Genomic DNA, 27,361 nt, shown 5'->3' with positions numbered 1-27,361 from the left:
ATAGCGTTTTGGATTATGTATTGTGTAAACCGAATTAATCTCCCATTTTCGCCATTTATGGTTAATGACCCGAATATTTTAAGCGATCATTGTGAAATATCGTTTTCTTTGTTAAAAAGGTAGAAATGAACAACAATAATAATTTTGCTGAAAGTGATCACGAAAGTCGAACGGTAGATTTTATATACAAATGGAATGATGAATTGAGTTGGATATTTTTTAAAACCAATTTCATAAAAAACTCGTTTGTTTTAAAATTAGATTCTCTAACAAATAATCTACAAAATGTTATTACTACTGAAAACCTTGAAGCCAACTTGAATGTAATTTATGAGGAAATGGGGAGTATCTGTAATGCGCTGTTAGAAATATACTGCATGGTACTACCTCTACTAACAAAATTAAAAACAAAATCAATGCGATACAGAGTGTATAGAAAACAAAGTATTTTAAATAACTATAGAAATAACGACCATGATGAAAATAGATCACGTTTAACAAAGTCGCGAACAGAATATAAAACTCTTTTTAGGACAAAACGATACCTACATGATAAAAAATACCACAGAAATTCGTTCAAGCAAGATATATAAATGCAAGACTATATTGGAATATGTTCAAAAAGGAAAATAGTAATAATAACAAGTCATCAAGTTCGCAGTATGAGCAATATTTTAAATCCATCAACAATCCAGATTCGTTTTCTACCAGGAATATGAAGAACCGAATATTTTAATGATAGATTCTTAAATTGGGAATTAAAAGTCAAGTTCTCGGAACTAGGTATCGATATCTCAACTAAAGAAATAAAGACTGCATGCTCCAAATTAACAAGCGCTCGCTCTGGTGGACCTTATCTTGAACGAAATTCTTGAACATGGATTTCCTCATTTATCTGGATATTTTAATTCTTTGTTTAATATTGTCCTAAAACTTGGTTATTTCCCTTTGCAATGGGCAGATGGCTATATTGTACCATTATTTAAAAAAGGGGACCCAAATCTGCCTGAAAATTATAAGGGTATAACTCTTTTAAGCACTTTAGGCAAATTATTTACCCGTATAAGCGATATTATTGGCGCTATCCTAACATTCCAAAATTCATCGAACTTATTTCGAGCGAAAATGAAACTATTATTAGAAAAATATGTTGTTTTGTCTATGATGATCAATGCATAGACGAAACCTCCCTAATTACCTTAAACACAATCGTAAACATAACTATTTACCCCAAGGACTTCCTTATTATATTAAATTTGTACTTGTTCAAGAATATCAGGTTTTTCCGCACTATACATTTCAGCACTGTAAATATGTATAGGCTTAACCATAAAATGAAAATTCTTAAATATTCAGTGTGAGAAAAGTGTCCAAATGCGCTCTGGCAAGCCTTTATAGCATAAATCGACTTCCGGGCTTGTGCAGCTAATTTTGATTTTGCCTTTGTACAGGATTTAGGCTTCTAGGGCTTTGAAATGCGTCAGTATATATAGTAGACACTTTTCTCTATTTTTCAGTATTATAAGCAAATGTGTTATAACTTTATTTTTTATATTACTTTATTTTTTATACATTATGAATGATTTTGAAAGTTGTTCTATCGGAAATGTTTATATACTGTACATGTTTATATTATAATTTAACTATTGGGCTGTAAGCTTATAGTTAATAAAATCTTCTTCTTCTTCTCCTTCTATTGTTTTGTTGACACTAATATCCAAAGGTCCAAAATTACACGTCCACGGCTCAGTATTAGATCAGTATTGGGAAAGCATGGTCAGAATAACATTTGAGATATCTGTGTTCTCGTTAAACTGAAAATTGTATTTCTTTGTTTGTAATTATGTTTTTTTGCCAGGTGTCCCGCTTACAGCTATTTCCGTCGTCCTGTGTATGGTTATATTTACTATTGTAAGCCTGGATGGACACATACCGGCAATCGGAACTGCAATATACGTGAGTGTTGTAACACTTATTAAGGGGTATAACATCATATTATTACACATGCTACAATATACAGAAACATTTCTATTTGTGTCATTAAACTATTACCATTTGTAAATAGTTACTATCCGATTTCTCCCCTGGTCTGTCTTTGATAATTATCATAGTATGCCCCGACAATTAAGCGTCCGTTCCGTGGTAAAGTAAAGGCATCACAACGAAAAGATATTTAACGAAACAAATTTATCTGACATTACATACTACAGTTTTCCCGCAGTTATTAGTAATATGTACCGGTATGAATTTTTTTAAGCAATGAACCGATGACTTCACAGGTGGTTGTTTTTATGTTTAACTATGCGAACTTTGATGTTGCTTGTTAATATTGACTTGATATAGGTTTTTTTGCGTATTAACTGAACAGAAACAAAGATACAACTTGACATTTAATGCGTCACTGTCGGCGTTCCTCTTTAAACGATCATTAATGTTGTATGTTTCTTCAATCATTTCAACACTGACATTAAAAGTGTTATATAGTTGATTCATCAACATTATATCATTACTTTAATTAAATTAAAGCGTATAATTTGTAAGAAAATGAAATGACATAATAGCTTTCAAACTTTAGTGTATGTTCCTTTACAGTTTCAGCTAAGAACAAAATAGAAAGAGAAATACTTAAATAAATGGTGCAATTCAATTATAATATTCCAAGAAGTAAACAATAACCATCGGAAAAAATCCCAGCCATTATCCGCAAATAAAGGATATCATCATTGAATGGGACCGCTCGGCCAAATGTTAATCTTTAAATTAAAGAAATAAGTCCACACAAAGCACTATAACGAGTGCCAGCACTATAACGAGTGCCCTGACTTTGTTGGGATATCTTATCATAGAAGTGCTTGGGGTTTACCTATAAGTTTATTATTATATGATTTATTGTTTAGTTTCCTTAAGTTAATGCATACTAAGATTTACCTTTTGCGTTTTATCTTTTTTTAAGGATTGTTGGGATAAGAGTGAGGTTTGTGTATTTAAACCCCCAGTAAATTTACATTTTACTGACCGTTCAATGCGGTACCTAACAATTCTTGATAAACATACCTAGTTTTTTATATATAGTATGTATGCACCGTGCTGTTTGTGGATTTTTGTGCTGTTCTTCCATGTTTCTTGTTTGTGAATTTATGTTATATGTCTTTGGCGTTTACCCAGTGCCATTAAATCGGGTTTATGTTTAAACTTTTTGCTATTGAGCTTGTTTCTGTAGCTTTTCGCATAAATATTGGTTATAGCTACAGTCACAGTCTAGTTAATAACTGTTTATGTAATAAATATATTGAAACCACAAGGACAAGCTTATTTGCACACATTTTAACCAAGATTATGTTTAAAAGCACTAGCATCAAGGCAATCCAAATTTTTGAAAAAGTAACAAATAGCTCTACAAGACAACAAACATTACAGAATAATGAAAATTTCGTTATTGGTAAACTTTAGGGTAACCGCATTGGCAACATTAATGAACCTGGCATTTTAGTAAAACATCCTGGGAAAGGGGGAATAAAAGCGTTTGAAATCTAGTCTGTTGTCTTATTTGTTTATCGCTCCTTAAAATACTTAACCGAATAGTTTAGCTGCTGGACTTTGTCCCTGTTGTTGTACATTGTACTTTTGCCAGGGACACACGCATTCAAGCATTATGTTAGCGAACATTCAGTGAAATTGCAACGAAACTTTGATAATATACTTGTTGCTTTATGTAACTTAACCTCCGAAAAATTCATGTTGTTATTCTTCATTACGCGAATAACCACTTGTCATTATCGAGTTTAACACTCAGTTGTACTTCATTACGGCTTGTAACGCATCTAAATCCAGTGTTTATGTGTTCATATCTGAAATAATATCAATTAGCATGATACGTACCAGAGCTATCACGGTGGAAAAAATACTATCTTGATGAAAATGCATATCGATGCGTATCAGTTCTACATTATTTCCGCAACATATCGGTTATTGAATATGTAGCACGTTTTTTTTCTTCTAATTTCAGCTATTTGTCGGCCAAGTTGTAAGAACGGTGGAACATGTGAATCTCCAAATGTATGTAAATGCCCTAGTACGTCAACCGATGGATCATGTCAAACACGTGAGTATAGATTGTTCTTTGTTTTCAGATAAGAAACGTAAATAAAGATAACAGCATATAGTTGCATTTGTTTTAAGATAGGAACATCTTTATATATTTTCTATAAGATAAGAGCATAGATTTGTAATTTATTCTAAAAGGACAGAAAATCATTTAAAATGAATTGACATATTTCATTCATCGAATGAAGAAATTTTGAGAATTGAGTGGTTGATATCATTATCCATGCGTAGTTTGACCAGCCCAATTGCGTTCATATCCCCGATCTATCTAAATACGAACATTGATATCACTGAAACGTCTAGAACATCTATTAATACCTAGGACTATCCTTGCAGTCACTTGTTCCTATCAACGCCCTTGCTATCCTGGGGACTGTGAAGCGAATTTATGCGCATGTGAGCCCTCGTTTTATTCCACGAACCCATTAGATGGATGCATAAACAGTAAGGATAACTGATAAAAGAAATAAGTAAATTGATTTATGAAAATCCGTAAATGTTTCATTGAGAAATACAATAAGAAAATGGCCTAGTCATTTCAATTAAATTATTGTCTTAAACCAATTAATGAATTAGTTATTAAATGATAAAGACAGAATGACAAATGGTCAAAAAAACGAACACAAACACACTTAGCAACGAACAACTCGGCATCAAACGAGCAAACAAACGAGTGAAAAAATATATCAAATAATTAATAAATTATTAAAATGAATAGAATACAAATGATTTTGTACTGAAAAAAGCAGGGAAAATGGGTTAAATAGTGCTTTAACTTGTTTTTATTTAAAGTTAATAGCAATGCGGAGGAGTTCCGCCCAGAAATCGTCAAAAGCAACGTTACACTGGCCCACATAAGGCGATCTGATAATGCGACGCAGTTCATGTTCACCGTGGTCGGGAAAAATGATAATAACTTCACGTTTGTATGGAGGTATGTTTTATAGTTTCGAAAATACTGGTATTAAAGATGATATCGGATTTACTTTTGACTATGATAAAACATAGAATACAAGAACGTGTTTTTAACATACGGCCTGGTGCCAATTGTTTACTGATTATTATTGTTGAAAGAACACGAACACGAAATTAAAACAAAATGATTTTACCCATTATTTTTAAGATTCATTGACGGTAAAACAATACAAGCACACTTTTACGGCATGGCATCAATATATACACAAGTATACTTAATAATAAGGTAACAAGTACAGGGAACGTTTAGTTGTAAAAAGCGGTCTGGTGATTTAGAAGGCCGGAAGATCAAAGTTAAGATCAGATTAATATATTTATATATATTAATATGTATTATGGACATGCTCAGTAGCCAAAAGTTTAAATATAAACCCCCATTTAATCACACAGGGTAAACGCCAAAGACGTATAACACAAAAGAAAAAAATCACAAACAAGAAACATGGAACTATAGCAAAAAACAACACAGTGCATATATACTTTATAAAAAACTAGACAAAAAAACCTAATATAAATGTTTACTATGGTGTTTTAAATTTAAATCCGGTTTCAGTATATTACGTTTATAGATTTAGACGTGTTTTTATATTGACAGCAATCAAAAGCGTTTCAACAACCTAAGGTTCGAGTTTGACACGCTGATTGACATACCTGAAATCCCAGAAAAACCTAATTATGTCCATGACGCTATTATTGGAACCATTGCAAGCAGTATAGAGGCAACTGTTAGCAAAATACCACGTGATGGTAAGTACATCCGTTAAAAGATGTTCTTATATGCTTGCTAATACCAGCGCATGTAAAGCATGTCGTCAACACTTCCAGTTACCGTATAAATGATAGATCAAATATCACTCTTGTAAATGTACTTAAAATCAAAATCCTTATTTTAGCATGTTATATCAATGCAGCTATATCATGAAAAAAGGTGTAAATGAAAATGGGCAATAAGCAATAGATTTAACACAAAAATAAGTATAGTCTGGAAAAGATATCATTCGAAAGCATAAAGACATGACAAAGTGAAAACAGTAGATTTCATCCCTGTTTGATTCCTTAACGGCAATTTCAAATGCAACATTGCTAAATCATTTGTTTTAGTTTTTTGATATCATTACAGTTATTCATGATGCGTTTCTACTTTGCTAGGAGGCAGCAATCGATACATTGCTTCCAACAAAACCTACAACTGTGAGACTGGTATAAGCAATGATAATCCTGCAGTAGAGAAAGACACTTGTGAAATCAACGATGAAAACTTTGCGACCCTGATTGAACATGGAGATATGTTAGTCTTTACCAATTACGATTATGATCGATTGTTCCGATAAATAACTTCTGTCACAGTTGCATAGCGTGTAATTGATAAATTATTTCAATGCAGCTCCCAAATAAATGAAAATAAAATTAAACATAACACAAAAAAAACACAAAAAACTTTCAGTTTAAGATTAAAAATGCCCGTAGACTTTTAGCATCAACTGTTTTGTTTGCAGCCTTCTTGTAAAATTCCGTTCGCGTAGCGGTGGGTTTCAAAAGCTTATCAACATAGATGACCAAGGGAAACCATATGCGACCAAATATTATAATGGACATCAAGGCCAGGAAAAAGTAAGTGTGTACTTTAACAGAAAGTGTGCATATTGTGTCTTTAAACATTTTTTATGTACATCAGAAGTTTATACTTTTGAATGTTATACCATACGTCTATGTCGTTTACAGCTGGAGTTTCGATTCGACTTTGTTGTACCCGTGCACTGTTCTTTAAACTCCGGGTCGTGCCTTTCCAAGCCGCTTCACATAGACGATGAGTTTACCAGAGTAAGTACTTCTACACTGTATTGTAATGGAATATAAAAATATAAGACAATTAGGCATTTGCGTTAATCACTAGACAACTTTGCCTAATGTTGATTGTTTTCCAGGATATTTCTATAACTTTCAAGGCAGGGAAAATGGTGTACAAAGTTCCGGATTAATTGCTGGTTTAATTATGCATCTTTCTCAGTAAGTAATTTTATACCAAGCACATTATAATCCTATATATTGGATCCTTATTTTAGACTACCATCCAAGCCAGCTGGTCGAAATGGACAGATGCGTTGTCTGGTATGTGGCAGTATTATATTGAGGTGTTTAAATTGGCACCTAACACAGACGAAAATCTAGAAGAGGCCATGCCCATTAATCCAGTTTACAGCAGAACACTAAACCACACCGACGGACATATGTTTATTACATACAGACCCGACGAACCTGGGATGTACAGGTATTTTCGATCCATAACGATTTTGAAAATGAGACCGAAAGGCGAGACTTTAATTTACTGGTTTTAAAATTTCATATACTGGAGATTTAGGGCCGAATTCAGAACATCCACTCTCACTCACACTCCAACTACATTCCCGTAAGGGACACTCAAGTGATCACTTGAGATGAATAAGGGAAGTGACACTCAAGTGATCTGTTCGTATGCACACGCCTCGCTAACACTCCACTTCAACAAGTGACCAATACAGTACATGTATGTTTACATGATCATATCGGATTATCTGTTTGACTATGGTGATGTTCACACTATTCATTGTTAACATATGTTTATTTGAGATTTCAGTACCTTATTGTTAGATATGCCGACAAACAAATGACAATGATTGTTATTTTGAAACTGAAATTTACATTTTAAACAATTTATTAATAAAAATAAACGTTTTGGATTGTAAATAACTGTTGCAAAATGAATGCGTGTTTTTTCGTTGTTGTTGTTGTTTTAAATATGTAGCCATTTTCCATTGTACCATATGATTTAAATATGTATTCATATATAATCTTGGTCTTGTATTTTGCATAAAGCGGTCTTGGGCGTTTGAAAATGAAATGTATATTTGAAAACACTTAATAAAAATAAGCAGATGGATAGAATTAGCGAATGAATCTACATGTACATCTTATGGGGAAATTACATCTCGGAGTGAAAAACAACTCAAGAAATGTAGGGGAAAATGGATGAAGATTTTAATAATAATAATAATAATAATAATAATAATAATAATAATAATAATAATAATAATCCAACTGAATGTAGGCTGGAAAACACATATCACTTTCCTGACCACGCTCTAAAATGGCCTAGCGGCGTAAAGTTAGCGGCCTGGCGGCCTAGCTGCCGCATGTGACTAGCGGCCTAAAATTGTTTCATATTCTAAAGCATTTTATATGCGTTCTTTTATAACACAATGATAAATTAAATGTTTCTATTCATAAATCAACATCTTTTAGGGAATATCAGCATTTCCCCCTTTCTTAGGCCGCTGGATTGAGTTTTTGTGATTTTAGGCCGCTAGGCCACCAGGCCGTTAACTTCACACCGCTGGACTGCTTGATTGACTTTCTGAAAAAAATTAGCTCCAACGTGATGAATTTTGCATAGGAAAACAATTATTTTAGCATTGTTTTAGAAGAAAATTCATATAAAAATGTTTTGAAGTAGAAAATAATTTAGGGCCGCTATGTTAATGTTCTAATTAAAAAAATGATTTATCATATTTCCCAATTAAAGGCATGAACAATAACCTTGAAATAGAGAACAAATTTAGGCCACTAGTCCGCCAACTGCACTCCGCTAGGCCGCTAACTTCACGCCGCTTACTTCATGCTGCTAACTTGGCGTACATTTAGCCGTCTGTCTTTGCAGCCATCGATGAATTGCAACCATCAACATTGCGGGGCGTTCAAAATCATTACGAAAAAAAATATATAATTGGCTCATCCTTTTGAAAATTTGATTTTTTATAGACGGCCACGTTATTGAAGGTACATGTAATTCAATGGATTATCCCGGTCACTTAAGTATTGTCTGGGAACGAGGATGTCCCTTATGTGTTCCAAATATCTGATATAGTTCATTTTTTCTACTTGTCATGTATTTTTGTCACACACACTCATTCAATTCGTATTCACAACCAATCCTCGAGGGCGGTTCAAGTGGCCTAGCCGAGCACTCACAAATGTCCAACTCACTCAAAACACTTGAGTCTCACTTACACCTGTGAAAACGGATATACCTTTCACTTGAAAATATCTCGACCGTTATGTGATTACAGAGGATTAACTCACTGAGTGTGAGTGAGAGTGATTGTTCTGAATTCGGTCCTTAGAACTTATCATTTCATTAGCAAAATACAAAAAAAGTTATTTACAAACACGTTGTTAATAACGGAACACGAACTAATATGCGCTCAAGAGAAATAAACGAACTACACATAATTTCAGTCTCTTTTATATGTTACGTTTTTTTGTAAACTCCAATTAAATCGAAATACAATAAATTAGTGTTTGTATTTAAAATGTTCGAAATCCATAGAGACGGAAATATATGTTTCAGTGTACTCTTGAAAGTGTCCGATTTTGCCAACAATTCTCGAATCGCTCGGCGCTTTGTTCTATACGATAATACATCCGTGATTTCTGTGAATATCGGGACGGACAAGAATCTGTATATCTCGAGTGCTGTCGAGGAGACTGGATACGCTTGGCAAACGCCTTCGAACAGTTGAGGTAAGATACCCAGTATATAGGCTGATATGTTAACGTCGTCTCTCCGGGGTGAACAATACATCTTTTGCTTGTTTGGTAGGTGGTTTACCGAGTGAACTTACCGGACCGGGTACGCACATGCATTACGGTATGTGCGAGTTCATTGATCCACTCAGTCATTGAACATGTATCTGTTTATAAGAACCGGTATTGTTGCAATAAAAACATAAACGTGGTCACATGAAATAGTAAGTCTGATGAAAACTTTATTGGATACTATTTAAAACGATGTTCATCATATGTACGCGATAAGTGAGTTATGAAATGAAGTGTTCTTCTGGTCTTCCGAGATCATTGAATTTATCTTAATGATTCTACGGAGTTGAATACTGCTTAAGTTCACATTGTTTACTAACATAACCGTCATTGAACAGTTAAAATCAATCCGATTTTCGTACTAGAAATTCATTTTCCGGATGTGTATTTCACATTTCTTCTCGTGTAAGGTGTTTGATTTATACGTTATTTGTTTGTCACATTTCAAAGTTATGTTGAAACAGATAACATAGTTACGGTGAACGTGAGATGGAATGGACACTTTGCGAACAAACTGCATGAAAACGGAAATTTTTTGGCTGAAATCGAGAAGTACCCAACTCAGTTCAAGGACATAGAAGATGATGGAATATTAATGAGCTTGAAGTAAGTATTGATTGGAATGTACTTTGTATATTGCCATCCCGTTTTCGCACGAAAGATTGTCACTTAAATGATGGCGGTTTGTAGCATGATTTGGTATAAAATTAAGCGTCGATATAAAGCTCATTTAATTTCTTACGATATTGACCTATTTGTTATTGAGATTAATACAAACGAATAATAAAACAGAAGCACACACAGCAACTAGCACATTTAAAAATAAAGGTTACCTCATTGAAAACAAATGAGTCCACTGAATTTAAGAAGCAAACATGAAGAAAGTAAATCCATGAGTTTAATGTTCAGGTTTGTTGCCGACACTCTTGATGACGACGAGGGTGAACGTACACGGAAAGCCATTTCTAACTACCATGGTATCATCAAATTTGAAGTAGCATATGACCAGTCCACATCAGAGGAAGTGCCAACAACAGGATGGACAGTTATCCCACTTCAAGAAAGTATATCCACACAAAGAATCCTTGAAGATGGCGACCGTTTGCGTGTTTGGATCAGAGCTACTGACGTAATGGGAAATACAAATACAGACTCGACGTTCATGAGAATTGACGGATCACCTCCATTCATTTCAAGTGAAACTTGCTCTGAACATCAAGTAGTATTAAACATTGAAGGTGGAGAATTTAAATATGCGTCTAGGTTTGTGATATGTTTGAAGAATATCTTATTATTCATACAATTTTATAATTACCTGCAAGTCAGTAATACGATTTATGATTCTAGTATTGAAATTACTTTTCATTTTCTACAGTAATTTATTTACATATTCATGCGTCTTAAAACTCAAAACACAAACGTTTACAATGTTATAGTTCTTTAATCAAATTAGAACAAAACGAATCACACTAGGGCTGTTAATTCTCAAATTACAGAACAGTTATTTTTCGTTTTCAGAGCGAACTTTTTAGCTTCTGATCTGCAAAGTGGTGTTCACAAGATCGAAATAAAACTAACAGTGAAATCACCTGGCAAGGATGACATGGTCACATATCGCAATTTCACAAAAGCTAGCAGAGGGGTACTTTAATTTATCTTTTTGCCTCATGTGTTTATTTTAACGAAGTATTTCACATGTGCATTGGCTCATTATAAGGTCTTTACTTGTGAAATATACTAATATTGATCATACACAGCAAGCGTCGAAGCTCCATTTTTAGACGACTTTTGAAGGAGCTAGTGGAACCTTTGGGCATATTGTAACATGATTGATCGAATGGTTCAATATCTATCGACAGTTTAGGTATTTAAGAGCTTGTGGTTGCATATACCATTAAACACCATCGCAATAGGTCTACATACAATCCCAGCAGTTGATTCTTTTACCCTGGTTAGGGTCAAAACGACAATGAACTAGAGAGTTAAACGTATAAACAGCTAATACACAGCACACACAGACAAACGGATAACATATATGTGAATTGACCAGAAGAGCAAATAGCATCTAGTCTATATGTTAACATGCATCACTCTCAACATAATTTGAATACAATGCTTACTATAGGGACAAAAAAACAACACCCTTTTAAGCGGCAAAAACGAAAAATTTAGAGACACTAACGTATAAACACTACCTACACTCATACAAACTTCATAAACATAACATGCTTTGGTTTAAAAAAATAATGCTCCTTCTTTTTTCCGTTTTTAATGTCGCTATTTTGTTTGGTGTATTATTCAGAATGACAACACAGATCCGCGGTGTATCGGTTTCGACAAGACCGGGTTGTGCCTCCTGCCAACACAGATTTTGGAAATTGACAACTGCTGGCTGACCGTCAGCAAGAATGACCTTGAGACGGCTTCAGGCGAGCTAGAGCTCACAGCTTACAACCAAGCGATGCTTACAGCAACCACTACCTTTGATGTAAGATTCGCATTTTATTACTTATGTGAAAAACTACAGAAACAAGCTCAGTAGTCATAAGTTTATACATTAACACCGTTTAATGGCACTGGGAAAACGCCAAAGACATAGAACACGAAAACAAAAAAGCAACACAAAAGAGAAACATGGAACAACAGCACAGTGCATATATACTATATAAAAAACTAGGTATGTTTATCAAGAATTGTTAAATACTGATTTGGAACGGTCAGTAAAATTTAAATTTACTGGGGGTTTAAACCAGTTTACATGATCATTTTAATCTCATGAAGCAAGTTATTGTAACGCTATCATAAAAACGCTTGTTGTTTATAATATCATGCAGAGGAGGCTATATGCTATTGGGGAAAAGCGATATCCGCCTAAAGCGTACTTGGCCGGGCCATGCATCCAGAGAATCAAGTTCAATCAAGTGTGCTAAGCTGGCATCATAAATGACTCTGAAATTTCATTCAATGTCAAGGTCGGTTGTAGAGCAATTTGTTATTGATAGTAAGCCCCTCAGTTTCAGTCGACTCAATGCTAACTACGATATACCGTTTGACCATTCGAGTACCAGCGGGGACACCTCATGACCACCTAAAATCGACATTCAACAAACATACCCAAGCGTTAACCATGTTCACTAATGGATGTATGAACAATAGGGTTTTAATAAATTAAACTGATGATTTACCATAGCCTTTTATCACGTAATGTTCTCAACAACCATCGCATTTCAGAGGATAATAGAAAGATTACATCATGCTTGTTAGTTAGTTAGTTAGTTGAGTATAGGTTTGTTTAAGACTACATCTTGTCTCTCCTTTTCTTCAGATTGGTCCACTGACAAACCTTCAAGGTTTGGAAAAATGTATGTATTATTAATATATAGAAACAATAGCTGTGTTCATTTGAATGTTACGAGTGTATGCCTTTTGTTATACTCTTGTTGTATTTGATCATTCGGATTAATTGAACATATCATAATCATTCTTTGAAATAAAGAACCGCTTAACAACAAACACAATAAATAAATGGCAGATACCCATTTAAACATCATTTCGCAAATGTTACCATAAAATCGATCAATTTTTGATATCGATTTTAAGATATTTCTGCGAAATTCTGCATTGAATGAATAAGATACATATTTTCCATAGAGCTCTTGATGGGCTTTGAACGATGATGTTTTATCATTGCGACTAGCATTTTGTTCACATTTCACAATACATTTACATGTTTGATGTATGTCCCTATAAACGTGAACAAGTCCCTCTCGTAAACAAGTCCCTCGCGTGAACTTTCTCTATAAAAACGAGACTTCTGTTTTCATAACTGGATGTACTCCTGAATACGATTTCCGCCTTTCACCGAAGAGGTTGTGGGTTCGAGCCCCACCAGAGATACTTTTACATACTCTATTAACCTATTTTCACCTTCGCTACTTCCTTTACAGAATAAGGACTCGATCATTTACGAGTATATAAGTATAAACTTATTACTTTATCAAAGCCCAGCTATAATGGCACAAAGCTGTAGTTAAACGACAATATTTGTTTAATTTTCAGACAATGGCCCAACGAACATAAGAATTGAAAACGTGTCTGCAACTAGCTTCAGGCTTGCATGGGACATGCCTGAATCGGAGTCCTGTTATGGAGCTGCAGACATCGTCATTATCTTAACAAACAGGGTAAGACATAGCATACTGGCCAGGTTTTTAGAACTCTATCCAAACACGTATATTAATTATGTAAAAACCAACAGGGAAACAACCGATGAAAAATCGGCAAATTTCATATTTTGAATGTGGTGCCAAAATAGACTTTGACTGTTTTGTAAACATTTTGGTATTATTTTTTGTCTTTCATTGGTATGTCTTTGCCTGCTGTAAGTGGTTGTTTCAAGTAGTATAAACAACTTGGAACTCGAACTCAGTTGATTCGTGATATCTAAAAACGTCATTGTATATGTATATTATTTATTTAGACAAAATAGATTCTATCAAAATTCTAACAAAATGCAAACATGATAAAGGAATACATGAATCACAAGTAAATAAAGATATACCAATGTTAAAAAAGATTATACGTTATGTTATATAAACATGATACCTAACCATTCTTGATAAACATACCTATTTTTATATAGTAAATATGCACTGTGTTGTTCGTGGAGTTTTGTGCTGTTATTCCATGTTTCTTGTGTGTGAGTTTTTGTTTTGTATTGTGTTCTAGGTCTTTGGCGTTTACTCTGTGCTTCTAAACGGTGTTAATGTTTAAACGTTTAACTACTGAGCATGTTTGTTGTGGCAATTTCCATTCATTTGTCTATTTAAAACAAAACATAACCTAGTTTATCAGTTGGTTTTACTTTTACAGAAATCAAATGGCGAAAATGAAATTAGATCGTTTGAAACGCCAGGTACTGCTACCTACTTTTATTTTCTGAGCCTGAACCCTGAGGTGAATTACAACTTAGGGCTTCAGATAAAGACCGAAGGTGGGACAGCACTAAACCTCGGAGAAGACCTGTCTGTTGTTACTTGTACGTACGCATTATGCATATTATTGCGAGTATTATATTTTTATCGCTACTTTAGAAGACGATGATGAGAATGTGTATCTTTTTTACAATTGTCACTGGTGAAGAGCAAGCAGAGTATTAAACTTGTCTTCAAGTTCCTCCTGCATAAGCCTTATATTGTTAGGTATGGCACTACTGTAGAATGTTGTGGGGTATTTTATACACTATATTGTTTAAGCCCAATTTGACTCTTGATTTTCTGACCGTTCAAAGCGGATAATCAAAAATAAAATAATAATCTAACGATATTGAAAAGACCCCAAAGGTCCGTAAAAATAAATTGTTGTTTATTTCTAGCGTCGGGAAATATTGGTTTATTGTTTAAGAAAAGAATTTGTATTTCATCAAACACGTATATCTTCTCAAATTAAAAGTCCCAATTTATTCAGGTCAAGTTGACCAAATACAAGTACGCCGAACAACATTTTTTTCACAAACGTTGTATATGTTAGACGTCATTTAATTTGACTGGATGATAAATAAAGAAAAAAATAATTTCAGAAAGACAATGTTCATTCTGACTTAACATTTCATGCAAAATTATGCACAGCAATTTCAAATTAGACAAATTGAAGGGATGTCTTTGAAACGACCAAAAATGGTGTAAAAAATATAAAAAGTGAAAATATAATTTAGTAGTGTGCAATTCTACTACTACTTTAACTATCTATTAAATAACTTTAAGCGTGGTATGTATTACTCCTATGTTACTTCAACATCTGCATGAACTGATATAACAAAATTGAAATCTCGGGGAAACCTGAGGTCATGATGAGACAACAAATGAAACATTGTAAATGACAAATTCAAAGATTGACCGTTGCATAGAACGTTAAATATTTTGGAGCGATATACAAATTGTTGCAAATAGATTATTATTAAATAGAGGAAACTGAATGCTACTTATGGTTAAGATAGTCCGAATACCGCACCAAATTGTCAGACTATATATATACCATATGCAGCAATTTTACGCCATTTTAAGAGATATGCGGGTACCTTGTCTTAATATCCCTGTCTGCCTGTCTTTTTTCCGTCCGTTGTTCCGTTAGCATGTTTCTAAGTGTTATCATTATAACTTTAAACCCGTTCAAGATATCATTTTTAAAACGTTTAAGCAATTTCATGACACGTTTTGTAACTCAAACTTTAATATTTTTAGATATAACGTTATGTTGTTTTTTTAAACAAATCAGCAAACCTGTTTTTTTTTGCACATATCTAAACTTTTGTTCAAAATATTGTATGATACCTTTGCGACAAAATGATATGTCAAGTTAGACGCCAGTGTAGTACAAGAATCACAAATGTTTGACTGTTTCTATTCGAGCCGCCTTTCTAATGAGAAGTTGATGGAAGTGAATCAATATTTCTTATTGTGTAATGTACAAAAAAACTTGACTCTGATCTGATTCATACACATGTTTAACATTTGTGAAAAGGGGTAACGAACGTTGAGAAAGAAGTTAATTACAAAAAGAAGTTAAATGGCAATAGGATCTTTTCACATTTCAATTTAAGTATAATTGTCCCTTTGTTCATATATAACCTTTATTTGTGATGAAACATATTCAAGACAAAGAGTTTAAATCTGGCATAAAGTGAAAGTAAATGTATTTGAATCCAGTCGTATATCATAATTCTTTTATCAACATTCCGGATTCCCGCTCATTAATGTTATGTAATACAAATGAAAAAATAAATATTTAAATGCTTTTTTAAGACCGAGTAAAATGTACATACTGTGCATTTTTTACTTGAACATTTGTATTCTGATGGGTCTTTTTCAGTGAAAGAAGAATCGCCTGGAGGGGTTTCTACTTCTACTGAAACTGTTGTCGAAACGACAATTGGTAAGTAATGAGGAATATAATCCAGTCGTATAATCATAACTCAATAATGCATATTCCTGAATTCCGTTCATATTACTTTTGCTTGGATGGCAATATGACTAATTACATGACTTTAAATACCCCTATTAAATAAATGTTATCATTCAAGGCCACGCGCGTCTTTGTAAATGGTGTTTTTAAAATATTTTTTAAAGGTTGTAAGATAATGGTTTTAACTTAACCATTTAATAAAAATACAATTTTTTAATTAAATCGAATGTTTTTGTATTGTTTAAAACACGTGTTCTCAAAATATTCAAGGACAACTCACGTACATGGTATCTCTTTTTTATCCCTTGAACCGTTTGATTATCAACATGGACATCGTACAAACGTTTTGTTGGGTTCAGGTCATTCCTTTAAACAATGTTATGTAATTCAAATGTAAAAAAGTCCTGTAAAATGTTTTTTATTAAGAAAATACATTTGTGTCTCAATATTAACCGAGTAAAATGTACATACAGTGCATCTTTTCCATAAACATTTGTATGCTGATGGGTCTTTTTCAGTGAAAGAATCGCCTGAAGGGGTTTCTACTTCTACGGAAACTGTTGTCGGAATAACAAGTGGTAAGTAAGGAGGAATATAATCCAGTCGTATAATCATAACTTTATGAGCCATATTTCCTAATTCCGTTGATATAACTTTAGGTTTGGTGGCAATTTGACTAATAACATGACATGAACCTCCTATCAAATAAATGCTGTCATTCAAGGCCATCATATCACCCTGTGATGGCTCAGATAAACGTAAGCGTGTGCCACACGCGTCACAGGAAGTGTTTTTTTTAAATATATTTTACAGGTTGTAAGATGATGATTGTTCCATTAAGATTTGCATATAAATATTAATTATTAAACAGGCGTTCTCAAGATATTCTAGGACAACCCTCGTAAATGGTATCTCTCATGTATGCCTTAATCTGTTTGCTTATCAACATTGACATCGTATGTAATTGGGTTTAGATCATCATAAGTAATGTAATTTTCTTCATTTTTCGAAAAGGCATTTGCCTCTCAATATTAACCGAGTAAAATGTACTTACCGTGCACGTTAACTAATACACTTTATGGTTGGTGGTGGGTTTTTAGCGAAAGAAGAATCACCTGGAGGGATTCCTACTGGAGCTGTTGTCGGAATAATTGTTGGTATGTTTGGAATAATAGCGTAATGCGTTGCGTAAAACATGTGGTTTGAGCGCAGAAACTTGGGCTCTTATATTCCTGATATCTTTATTAATGATTATTCTATATGTATATATAAATATAATATTTTGAAGAATAAAACATATATATGTAGTTATATTCGTTATTAGGTATTATTGTTTTGTGCGTTTTGGTTGTTGGCGTTCTCTTCGTCCTCACACGTCGTGGAATTATCAACGTTCAACCACAACGTAGAGCCGTCACGAAGCATGTACGTCAATCGAGAATCTCAGCGCCCGAGCCGCTTCCGCGACAATCTTATGAGAACAATGTCTTTGTGTTTGATGTAAGAACCTTCAGATATTTGATTCTGGGGACTTTGTTTGGTATATCAGTGTCTGCGAAGGTACAGTTGACCAGTAATAAGCAAGTGTTCATTAAACATATACCCAAATATTCAAAAACAGACGTGTGTTTTTGGTCTGGTAACTTTGTCAGTCGCTTTGCGAGTTCAATTTGTATATGTTTTCCTCATAAGGTGTCCGATAGGACTTAACTCTGTTCCTCACAAGGTATTCTTTTTTTTACGTTGAGTACAATGTTTCACCCTGTCGTTGTTATTGTTTTATTTAATTATCACTTTTATTGTGATTGATAGCATTTTAAATTGGTGTATTGTAATATCTCGAATGAAATATTATTTCGTTGGAAATAATTTCGCCAGCATGATGTATATAATAAATACGCATGTAGTAAGATGTATAGAACGTAGAAGCATGGGAACGACAATCTGAGGTGCTTTGGTTTGCATGAATCGGTGTTGGCGATAACCAACGTGAACATGTAAAAATCAATAAAAAAATCGTGAATAAGTTCCGATTAGTATGCTTAGTTACAAAATGAAGATACATGAATATCATATTAATTTGGACTTATATACAAGAAAGGTCCTTAACTAAAAGCTACTGTGCTTGTTCCTTTTCAGAATCGTCAGAATGAGTTGAACTTCTATGAAAAGTTGGATTTTAATTCCTCCAGTAAAGGCTACATAAGAACGGACCAGATTTCATTTGGCGAGCTCTTAAAACGTGGTCACTTTGCGAACATATACCGAGCACATTACAATAGACAAAACGTTGTGGCGAAAACTTTAAAAGGTACTTTATTTTATATTCATGTTGAGTGTTTACGTTTTTTTTTTCAACGCAGTTTTATAAACTGCTAATAAACAATGCTTAAAATAAACAAAAAACAAATATCATTAATTTTACTTTATATAGTTATAACAACAAAAAATGCCTTTTACATAAATACTGGACAAATACCGTAGATAATGATACTAATATGGAACACTGACTTTAGTAGGAACGCTTTTACGTTTCAATCATTGTTATACTTAAATTGATATTTCTGTACATGAAACTAAGAACGTCTTGCGAAGGATGACAACGTGCAAATTTTCATCAATTGATCATTTTAACAAACAGTTTCGATCGCTGCCAGTTGGTATGTATAGTAAAACATAAAGTAAGATTAACTCCGATAAAATGCTTTAACATAACTCCGATGAACTTTCAGAGCACTTCACGAGTGATGACAAACTACTAATGAAAGCGAAGATAAACTTCTCTTCCGAGAGAGTTGGCGATCATCCAAACATCATCAAGTTTGTTGGAGCGGTCGTGGATAATGTATCTAGTACGACATTTAAAAAAAAAAATATTTAGCGCCTATAATAGATACGGCAAAGGACAGCTTAACGGGTTGATGTGAAGCGACTCGCTTTTATCGGTGCTTAAAATCGTGAACAAAATGAGCTCGATTATCGAACCCGGATCCCTTTGTGTGTCAATCTGTTCCTTCAACTGTGTTTATACCTAGATAGGACTGGCAATTGCTTTGTTTTCTTATAATGTTATGGCATCAACATAACTTAAATAGTGGTTGCGCCACGGCTTGGTCAAGCAATCATCAAGCCAATGGGCGAGAGAAGATGCTCATTAATACTAATAAACACGAAAACACCGGGGCCATTTTATAAACTAGTGAATCGTATGGTTGTTTTCAAAACTTTCTTGGTTCTAACTGATGTTTAAAACTAAGGGTGGATTAAAATGCTCCACAAGGTTAAGCTGACTCTCGAGTAGTTGTCGTACTCTAGTTAATAAGAGGGTCCCAACATTAAATTTGGAACTTGTCGTTTGTACTTCAGTTAACCTGACGGATTTCTTACTGAATAACATATATTTGAAATGTGTGTAAATTAATGATTTTAGTACTCCCTTTGAGGTGATATGCTATCGTTCATTAAATGTTTTCTCAACCCAGTGGGTCCAATGATCATCTATGAGTTTTGCGAGAACGGAACTCTGAGAGAATACCTTGAGGAAAACAAATGTAACATGACCGTTGAGATGAAAAAAACTCTCTTCGGCTTTGGATTTGATATCGCTAAAGGCATGGACTTTCTTGCTAATAACGCGGTAAGCGGGTGTAAATACTTTACCAACTATCAGCATTTGGAATGACTTTAAAATGGCGTAAATACCATTATTATTAATGCACTACCATTGACTAATAGTTATTGTTTGTGTTTTTGTATTGTCATGGTCTCTAAGGGTATTGACGCTAACTAAAGGTATGTTTTCTTGTTCTTTCTACTTGTCCAATGTGGTCTCAACTCGATTACATCTTAAACAATAATACTCAAAGAATCGCATGTTTAGAATATTTCATGTCAGACAATTAAATAAAATCCAACACAGTTTTTATATAAAACAAATATTTGCTTATAACGGAGTAGACGGATGTAAATATATGAAACAGTCAATGAACATTTAAAAGCAATGCAAATGACATCGCCTATAGTGATTTTAATTGAAAAACCGTCTTAATTCTGATGATTGTAGTCAATTACAGTGTTGCGCTCAATACCTTTTGAAAAACCTTTGCATTTACAATTACCTGCGATACTATTGGTGTGTCAATGTCCTTATGCGATGTTTAAAAGCTACAACTGGTATCTCAAGGTAACACACGGACGTCTTGCTGCGTGCAACATATTCCTAAACCAACTCAATGCGATTAAAATTGCGGGATTTTGGCCCGAAACTGCTGGCGAGGAGAACGGAGAAGACGCGGAATCTGAAAAGAAAGTAGGAATATTTCCAAAGTTGGATTTGTTGAAGAGCTGGTATTAGGTTCAAAGAAAGATATGCGTGTTGCACGAAATATAACTATCAATTTACAGCAACAATCGTTTGGCAGCTGTTTTCATACTTTTGAACTACTCCTTTTTCCAGAATGTATTTTGTCTTAAACAACTTTGTATAATTTCAGGTGTGAAATATGTTATTCTTTTACATTTAATAAGGAACGTATCCTAATACGTTGGATGGCCCCTGAGTGTATGACATCAACAAAGATGGCTAACGGGAGAAGCGATGTGTGGTCGTATGCTGTTGTTCTCTGGGAAATTTTCTCTCTTGGTAAAAGATTAAATGTAAAACAGTGCAAAAGAGTGAACCAGTCAATGACCATTTAAAAATTAATGCATTTGACATTGCCTTTATTGATTTAAGTATTTTAGGGATATGTTCAAATCTCATCGGTATATTATATGTCTTTTTCGTTCTTAATTTTTTAAAAAGTTGTGTCATCAAACGAAAAATATAATGACAATTTCTTAAAAAAAGTATTTTTATGCGGTGTTGAGGAATCCATGTTTTCTTATAATGTTTTAAGTTAATAATCTGACTAGTACATGGTTTGTTTACACTGTGCCATCGAACGGAGTTCATTTTTAAACTTTGCACAATGGACTTCTTTCTGTAGTTTTTCCATATAAATATTGATATTACATAGAATATGTCAGCAAAACAAAACATAGTTTTTCACATAAGTATAGACATGTACACAAAAACACACACCTATATATATATATATATATATATATATATATATATATATATATATATATATATATATATATATATATATATATATATATTATTAATTTCGCATTGATAGGTTGTCGTGTAATAAGTGTGTGTACTACAATACGCAGAAGGAAACTTAATGTTCTCAAGCCGATGTTCGAACCTTAAAAGTTCTTATAGTGAAAATGACAGCATTCATTTTGCAGACATTACCATAAAACCTTGTCAACATGGTCGCCTAATCAAACTAAATGTCTATAATTAATATGTATAAACTTTGCAATCACGTCTTTTGGGCTGCATGCATATAATTAATATGATGACAATACTGACAGTTGGTACGTCATTTACCTTCTGTAATTGTATTTTCTTCTAGGTGAAACCCCATACACGGGTAAGACCCGCGATCTTCCCCAACGTCTGAAGAGGGGCGAGCGTCTCGGAAAACCAGAGCATTGCGATGACAAGTGAGTTTAACTTTCTAAATTGCGTTTGTTTCCTCGTGATAATTTTCGATACCGAAGTTCGTATTAAGAGTTTCTTACACCAAGATACCTAGCAGTATTGCTTGAAAACATACTTGACTGTGAAGTACAAATTAAAGCGTTTTATGGTATTTATACACATCCACATATAGATGAATACGATTTTATTTCTTTAAATACATTGTAGCTCATGAGCTCACTTAACGGGTTGATATTTTCCAGATGGTATAGCGTGATGCAGGATTGTTGGGAGTACGAACCAAGGAAACGACCTTGCTTTGCGGAAATCCGCGACCAACTTGACAAACTCTTCGTTAATTCGCCGGGAGACACCGTTTATTACAACAATCGCTAATTTCCTGGACGGACTTTACTGAAAAATGTTGAAGAAATATGGAATTATTACATACACACTGTATTATCTCTTTCCCTTTATTTCAGAAACGCCATCTTATTACTTAAAACATTTTTCATAAGCGCAATGCATTTTAAACCCAGTGTTGAAGTACTTTTGAAGGTTTGCATCAATGTATTACATACTCTAAATCCCGTTTCAAGGATACGGCTTCTACTTATTCATACACTTACTTACCTATTCATTCATGTTCCTTTAAAGGCGTTGAAAAATTCGAAAAAAAATGCTTTATCAACTTATTGTCATTGCAATGGACTTGGACGTTTTGTTCAAAGTTCGGAATGGAACGCGTGCTACGTTTCGGTGTCGGTGTTATACAGGATTAAGCCTTTTACATGAATACATGAATATATTGAATCACGCTTATTTCTTTATTGTATTTTACTTTTAATGATGTCAAACCATTCAATAATATAAATTTGTTTCATGGTGATTTGCTGGTAGTTTTGAGGTTGAAAATGTTGATTTTAACAATATCTAACAATTGTTAGTGGTGTTTGGTACGTTAAAGTATCATCTCAAAATGAATATGCACAAGTTCGCAGTCTTTAACGTGATTTTAAATTGATAGCTTTATCATCAGTCTCCATTAGGAACTCAGTCTATTTTTGGTTTGCCTAATGATATTTGTTATCAATTGTTTTTTCAGAACAACTTTCATGATTGTTGATATATGTATTAATGTTAACAATTTGTTTCCAAGTTTTAAGGTTTGAAAATTGTTGTCTTAATTGAATATTGCTAATGCTTTGGTTATAAAATATTAATACTTTTTTGTCATTCTGTTGTGACTAATATTTAAACAATATCAGCGGTCGGATGATTCTGGTTTGTGTGTTATCCCATCCGTTCTCTGTCTGTTATGGATAATAAACCGGGCGTCAACGGTAAAAATCGTGTATACACAATTTATCCATGTACTGTTAACGACTTACGCTTCGTCTGCATTTCCGATTCCAGAGTTTTCCTGATACGGATTCCAACTTTTGACTTTTTTATTCGTGACATACATATTGCAAAGGTTTACATCCAACGATTCATTTTAAGTCTCCACCACCAAGCCATACAATTTTTAGAAATCTTCAAAAAAAAAATACCGACCTGTTTACTTGAAACGAAACAGCACACCAAAGTTTAACTCTTGAAATAAGATTACCTACTTTTGTTGATGTACATGTATATCTTAACACTTTTCAGATAATATTGTAATATGCACGAATTGATTTTTCTACCGTCAAAATGATAATGGCATTGTTTTCGTTTGCTTTGAACCGTACATAACGGTTTACCAACCACTTTGAAGTCAAAAGCAAATGCTATGTATGCACTCGTATTTTCTCAGAAGAATTTGAACAATTAACAATGTTGGGGCTTTGAATAGAATATACCACTTTTTGTTTGTACCATATGTAAAGTATTTTTTCCATATACATTACCATTTTTAAAAGCTTCTTTTTGAAAAAAACAACAACATAGTTTTAATATGGTTTTGAATTTTACCTAAATAGCTTTGTGCCCGACGTTCTGGCAAACTATCTACATTTTCAAAACGACAACTGGATTTATTACATATCCGTCGTGAATTTCACTCGCGAAATCCGAATCACCAAAAAAACACTCGAGTCGAATACAACCTACCAGATCAAAACGCAGAACGTATATACATAGTTCGCACAATTGTAGCAATACATATTTTATATCCATGTCTATTGCTTTTTACCTTGAAACAAAGTTAGAAATACAAAGCATATTAAGAATTAACATTTTCAATACGATTAACATGCTGATTAAAATACATCACAAATAGAACAAGTGTCGTATGAGTTTATTCTGAATCATGACAGAATGTGTTTTTCTCCAAATAAAACATTAATTTGAACAATGAACATGTACGTTAAATTTTACCAACCCTTATTTAAACTGACTGAGCATTTTTTTAAAACGACTTTTAAAACGTTTCTTGTTGCCAGTTGACTCGATGACTGTCTGCCGTTTCTAAGTCTTGTAACTTGTTTCTGTAGTTTTTCATATAAATAGTGTACAATCAAATTAGCTTGACCGATTTTTCTTCATACCTTGTAAAATGTACCAGAACGATATGCTCCCCGTTTTTACGTCAAAACGGAACGTGTACCAGTAGACAGGGATTGTATCTTGCAATATACAGGGTGCAGATAAGTAAATACGATATTCATTTGAACGCCGCTACCCATAACACGATGAGTATGAGAATATAATTCACAACAATTTCTACACCCATTACCTTCGTAATGGAAAATAATCAACTTATTCGTCTAGATACAGCTATTTCGCTAAATTGTTTTCTTGCATGGAATATATATTTGCGAAGAGGTGCTGAAGCCTGTATTACACGTTCATGCTTTCTGTGAATAAAATATCTCAAGTGTTGGATTCCTCTTAAAGCGGTTTAAATGGCTCCCCCAGTATTACACGTTCATGCGTTCTGTGAATGAAAGGTCGAACGGAAGATTCCTCTTCAATGGGTGTTTAGAGGCTGCGCCTGTATAACACGTTCATGCGTCCTGTAAAACAATCTAACGTAAGACTCCATTTCAAGCGGTGTTAATACGCATAAAACACTTATGCGTTCTGTGAATGAAATGTTTATAACAGGACCCTTTTCAGGCAGTGTTTAGGGCTGCGCTAGTGTTACACGTTCTCTCTATCTGTGATTTAAAGGTCTAAGGCTGGAAGCCTCTTCAAGATGTGATAGGGGCAGTGCCAGTGCTACACGTTTTTGTGTTCTGTTAATGAAAGTTATAACATTGGTTTCCTCGTGTTAGGGGCTGCGCAAGTGCTACACTTCAATGCTTTCTGTGAATGATAGGTTTAAGCTGGATTCCTCTTTCAGCTGTGTTAGAAGATTAGCCATTGGGACACGTTCATGCGTTCTGTGAACGGACGGTCTGACATGCGATTCCTCTTTAAGCGACGTAAGGGGCTGTGCAAGTGTTGCGCGTCCATGTTTCTGTGAATGAAACGTCTAACGACTATTTCTTCTTCAAATGTAATAAGGAGCTGAGCCAGTGTTACACCATTCATGTTTTCTGTGAATGGATGGTCTTTGTACTTGTAAAAATACACATTATTTGAAACCTGCATGCTCAGCAATATAGTATAACATTATAAATGCGTCACTAAAAAGTAACACTAGAACATTTAAAAATAAGTAGTTAACAGAGTTTCGCTCAATAAAACGGTAAAATTTATTTCATATGAAACTAATCTAAAGTAACTAAAAGTTCGGTTATACTACTTGTACTTTTCATTATATGCTATACCTTGTTTTCAGTTTAATAACGCGATCACTTATGCTTCTGTATAACATATGTGATTTAACAATCCTCTTTTTCTATTGGTCAGAAAATATATAACTTCACAAGTTTAGAAACCAATGAATTGGCAAAAATAAAAGTTTAATTTACAATATTCAATAAAGTCATACGTTCATTTTTCATTTTAAATTCATGATAAATATTTATATGAGAGGAATATTTGTCATTTCGTCTTATTTTGGTGAGGAACATATTTAAAGGCACTTAATGTGTTTAAATAGAAAATATCGCCATAAAACAATAAACAAAAATATAATATCATCTTACCAGATATGACGTCACAATAAAAAAAAAAGATTTAATTAAAGTATACTGATATTTGTTACTCTTACTGTATACTGTATTAGTATGTATTTAACTTTTAAACATAAATATAACGATCAGATGTATCTGTAGTTTAAAATTATTCAGAGTTCAGATCAATACAAATTTGCAATGTTTAGAGATTTGGAATGGCATTATTTTGTTGTATTCGGCTTATCACTAGCGCAAGGGAAACATGAAGGACGTAGCTGCCTTTGTTTACAGGAAACACACGTGTGATAAAAAGAATATGATACTCGTTGGGATCGCTTAATAGCATACTTTCTGCACTCGTTGAATAAAATTGTTTATTATATACAACTAGTGACAGATCCTATTTTTTATGACAGGTATAGTTTTGGTTCATACAAATGATTTTATATTCACTTCATATTCATATTTTACTCGATGGGTGTAGTTATTAAATGCCGTCTGGTACGTTTTGTGTATGTTAGCAGTATTCTTAGTGCATGTGCTAATACAACAATAAATTGACTTGATAAAAACAATTTTAAAGGTATACTTTAAATAATGATGGACATATTCTTAAAAGAAGTATTGTTTTGTATTATCTTTCTTGTAATTTAAAAATCAAGACCATCCTAAGGTTACTGTTACTAGATCGAAGCTATTGATAAAAATGTCTCATTTCATTTATTTCACCCCAAAGCTTATATTGTATTGAACACTTAAGCGACAAACTAACTAGCCAACACATGAACACAGATCCTGTTTAAAGACGCACGGCTACGGCATTACTAACATAAAACGAGAGAGGCGCAATACAGACAATATTTATATGAACAACTACAGAAACAAGCTCAGTAGCCAAACGTTAATCCCCGTTTAATGACACTGGGTAAACGCCAAGTACTATGAATAGTGCAAGGACGCACTGTTGTGCATAGGCTATTATCGTTTGTGGTTATGAATTGTTGTTATTATATAATAAATGTGATACATATTAAATTTAGTGTTATATAATTGCTATACATATATACATTTCTGACTGGCGTTTTTATGTTCTATTTTTATATTT

At 33.6% G+C, this 27,361-nt stretch overlaps 2 protein-coding genes across 2 annotated transcripts in view; both read left to right on the top strand.

Moving 5' to 3' along the window:
* LOC128230995 (protein kinase C-binding protein NELL1-like) overlaps nucleotides 1-5,809 on the top strand; it is a 9,943-nt gene extending 4,134 nt beyond the window's left edge. Inside the window, exons 3-5 of the mRNA XM_052943422.1 lie at nucleotides 1,859-1,956; nucleotides 4,007-4,102; nucleotides 5,675-5,809. Coding sequence (XP_052799382.1) covers nucleotides 1,859-1,956; nucleotides 4,007-4,102; nucleotides 5,675-5,700 — 220 coding nt within the window. The 3' untranslated portion in view covers nucleotides 5,701-5,809. The remainder of the gene's footprint in view (nucleotides 1-1,858; nucleotides 1,957-4,006; nucleotides 4,103-5,674) is intronic.
* LOC128230985 (fibroblast growth factor receptor-like) overlaps nucleotides 1-23,435 on the top strand; it is a 90,815-nt gene extending 67,380 nt beyond the window's left edge. The window contains exons 12-29 of the mRNA XM_052943411.1: nucleotides 10,176-10,317; nucleotides 10,621-10,974; nucleotides 11,230-11,353; nucleotides 12,014-12,199; nucleotides 13,037-13,073; nucleotides 13,771-13,895; nucleotides 14,584-14,749; nucleotides 16,579-16,641; nucleotides 17,190-17,249; nucleotides 17,772-17,828; nucleotides 17,996-18,171; nucleotides 18,811-18,982; nucleotides 19,404-19,523; nucleotides 20,154-20,308; nucleotides 20,855-20,980; nucleotides 21,199-21,313; nucleotides 22,140-22,230; nucleotides 22,471-23,435. Coding sequence (XP_052799371.1) covers nucleotides 10,176-10,317; nucleotides 10,621-10,974; nucleotides 11,230-11,353; nucleotides 12,014-12,199; nucleotides 13,037-13,073; nucleotides 13,771-13,895; nucleotides 14,584-14,749; nucleotides 16,579-16,641; nucleotides 17,190-17,249; nucleotides 17,772-17,828; nucleotides 17,996-18,171; nucleotides 18,811-18,982; nucleotides 19,404-19,523; nucleotides 20,154-20,308; nucleotides 20,855-20,980; nucleotides 21,199-21,313; nucleotides 22,140-22,230; nucleotides 22,471-22,603 — 2,402 coding nt within the window. The 3' untranslated portion in view covers nucleotides 22,604-23,435. The remainder of the gene's footprint in view (nucleotides 1-10,175; nucleotides 10,318-10,620; nucleotides 10,975-11,229; nucleotides 11,354-12,013; nucleotides 12,200-13,036; nucleotides 13,074-13,770; nucleotides 13,896-14,583; nucleotides 14,750-16,578; nucleotides 16,642-17,189; nucleotides 17,250-17,771; nucleotides 17,829-17,995; nucleotides 18,172-18,810; nucleotides 18,983-19,403; nucleotides 19,524-20,153; nucleotides 20,309-20,854; nucleotides 20,981-21,198; nucleotides 21,314-22,139; nucleotides 22,231-22,470) is intronic.
* Nucleotides 23,436-27,361: the final 3,926 nt, after the last annotated feature.

The sequence above is a fragment of the Mya arenaria genome, chromosome 1 (assembly GCF_026914265.1).
Source record: "Mya arenaria isolate MELC-2E11 chromosome 1, ASM2691426v1".
NCBI lineage: Eukaryota > Metazoa > Mollusca > Bivalvia > Myida > Myidae > Mya > Mya arenaria.
This window is presented reverse-complemented; position numbering and strand designations above follow the sequence as displayed.